At 35.8% G+C, this 3,116-nt stretch overlaps 1 protein-coding gene across 2 annotated transcripts in view; it reads left to right on the forward strand.

The window, feature by feature from the left end:
* The window catches only part of LOC106880487 (uncharacterized), a 66,713-nt gene extending 63,692 nt beyond the window's left edge, over positions 1–3,021 (forward strand). For both annotated transcript variants that reach the window (XM_052969925.1, XM_052969926.1), the window contains exon 4: positions 2,414–3,021. In XM_052969925.1, the coding sequence (XP_052825885.1) occupies positions 2,414–2,467 (54 nt within the window). In that variant the 3' untranslated portion in view covers positions 2,468–3,021. The remainder of the gene's footprint in view (positions 1–2,413) is intronic.
* Positions 3,022–3,116: the final 95 nt, after the last annotated feature.

The following is a 3,116-nucleotide window of genomic DNA, read 5'->3' on the forward strand; positions in this document are numbered from 1 at the left end:
AAGAAGCCCGTCGTATGTATATATATATATATATGTGTGTGTGTGTGTGTGTGTGTGTGTGTGTCTGTGTTTGTCCCGCCAACATCGCTTGACAGCTGATGCTGGTGTGTTTACGTCCCTGTAACTTAGCGGTTCGGCAAAAGACACCGATAGAATAAGTACTAGGCGGTAATGCGGCAAACTGGCAGAAACGTTAGTATGCCGGACGAATTGCTTAGCGGTTTTTCGTCTGTCTTTACGTTCCGAGTTCAAATACTGCCGAGGTCAACTTTGCCTTTCATCCTTTCGGGGTCGATAAATTAAGTACCAGTTACGCACTGGAGTTGAGGTAATCGACTTAATCCTTTTGTCTGTCCTTGTTTGTCCCCTCCATGTTTTGCCTCTTGTGGGCGATAGAGAAATAAGAATAAGTACTAGGCTTATAAAGAATAAGTCCTGGGGTCGACTTGCTCGACTAAATGCAGTGCTCCAGCATGGCCACAGTCAAATGACTGAAACAAGTAAAAGAATAAAAGAATACATATATACCCCCCATATATATATATATATATATATATATATGTGTGTGTGTGTGTGTGTGTCTATGCATATACAGATAAATATGTATGTATATACACATGAATATATGTATATATATGTATATATGTATATGATGTACTGACTTTCCGGTTCTGTGTTTTCTGTATGTATTGTGTGATATCCCTTCCTATATACACCAGTGGCAGGGAATTTGATCTGCTAGACAGGAGTCCTCTCCTTAGTCTTCTTGATTGAAGGATAAGTGTACGTACTCATCTATTAGTACTAGACATGTAATTTAAATCAACTTGCTTTATATAATCACATTGAGAATATTTATGTATGTGTATGAGTGTGTGTGTGTGTGTGTGTGTGTGTTTGTGTGTGTGTGTGTGTTACAAGGTAAACTTACGTCGTAACACATGTCGGATGCAGTGCCACACCAATATAATCTACCGCAAATATTGCATAATATTTCACATGAAACCAAATCCCGGCAATGGTGTTAGAAGTGTAGCGGCACCGAGACAATGCTAACTAATTACAAAGTCATTCTAATTCCATTCTTCATTATGATAATTGCTATAAATCCACATATACATACAGATATATTTATAAATTTCGAAGTGCTATGCGGGAATATATTCTTAAGAAATTACTTTACGAAAATATTATTGAAAAACGAAGTGTTATTTGAAGTTGAGAGTAAACTAATGCAACGAAGACAGCTTAGTTGTAGAATAGTACTAATAATAATCAGATGCGGATCTTTGAAAACTCCTAATTATGTGTTTAGAAATTAGTCCATATGCCATAGACAAACTGCAATATCATTTCTCTTATTCCAGTGCTGGTGTCTGCTGACAACTCTGCTAATGCTTCTCACGTGTTTTACCTTATTTAAAATTTGATCTCTATCTCTCACCTCCCCTCTTTCTGTCTGTCTGTCTGTCTGTCTGTCTCTCTCTTCAGCTTTACGCTTTCTAAATTACTTTCATAATTTCATAACAAACACTTTCAGAATGTCCGATTGCTCAAATAGCCAATTTTCTGAGTCCTTAATATAAATAATCATGTTGTAAAGCTCATAACACAGAAAAACAGGTATGGCGGTAAGGTTAAACTAGTCGCTTTTGAATTACGTACTTTCGAATTCAAACACTCTGTCCTGTGAGTGTGTTTGGTAGCTTGAAACTATATAGAACCCCTCCGTATATACATACATACATACATACATACAGATATATATATATATATATATATATATATATATATATAAGCGCAGGAGTGGCTGTGTGGTAAGTAGCTTGCTTACCAACCACATGGTTCCGGGTGCAGTCCCACTGCGTGACACTTTGAGCAAGTGACTTCTACTATAGCCTCGGGTCGACCAAAACCTTTTGAGTGGTTTTGGTAGAGGGAAACTGAAAGAAGCCTGTATATGTTTGTGTGTGTGCGTACTTGCGTGCGTATGTGTATGTTTGTATGTATGTATGTATGTATGTATGTACGTATGTATGTCATTGACTGTCTACCGTTGAACACACGGTATTGGCTTACTACGTACTCATAAATTTTTGCGGTTAGTCAAAGGCCCAGCAATAAGATCAGTACCCGGCTTGGAAAATTAGTATTACAATTGAGTTGTTCGTTTAAAACCTTCGTGGTGTCTCTCCTGAAAGGCAACAGTTCCGTAACAAATAAAAGATATGATGTATAAAAGTTATTACTACAAAAGCGTCATGTTCTATATATAAATGTTTAAAATAAACGTGAATAACCTAACTTGTATAAAAGCATTATACAAATAGTGTCACATTTATATAAATGCAATATATAGACAATTATTAGTCATACAGATCGTTAATACACGGTTATATATTATATATTGCAGCTCATTGGAAGTATCATCACCTATTCCATAGTGGCGTATCAGACAAGGAGTTAGAAGTGGCAGACGTTATACGAGAGAGTCTAATTTCTCAAATTGAAAAGAAGAATTAAATGGATTTGTAAATTGATTATGTGTATGCATGCAAGTATTCACATATTATGTATGTTACTGTACCTGTATGTATTCACGTGAGTGTGTATATAAGTATTTATGTAGATGTGCCTCTCTCTCTCTCTCTATATATATATTGTGTGTGTGTGTGTGAGAGAGAGAGCGAGAGATAGACAGAGAAGAGACATAAATCAAGAATTTTGGCAAATTAAAATACATACACATATCTCTCTCCCCCCTCTCTCTCCATATAGATGGATTCTCTGTCCTATAATGTAGCACAGATAACGAGAGCCAAACATGGTTAAAAATTGATAGAACACAAAATAAGCATGGATTATAAGAAGTAACCAAAATTTCTTGACAGATATTTTGACACATTCTGTTCATTTCAGCTACATGTGTGTGAATGTGTGTGTGTGTGTGTGTGTGTGTGTGTGTGTGTGTGTGTAAGGGGTCATTTTTCAATATGTGCTTAAACCTTTTAGAAGTCATCTACACACACACACACACACACACACACACACACATATACATGTATATATGTATACATACATACATATATATATATATATATATATATATATATATA

This window comes from Octopus bimaculoides, chromosome 8 (assembly GCF_001194135.2).
Source record: "Octopus bimaculoides isolate UCB-OBI-ISO-001 chromosome 8, ASM119413v2, whole genome shotgun sequence".
NCBI classification, from domain to species: Eukaryota; Metazoa; Mollusca; class Cephalopoda; order Octopoda; family Octopodidae; genus Octopus; species Octopus bimaculoides.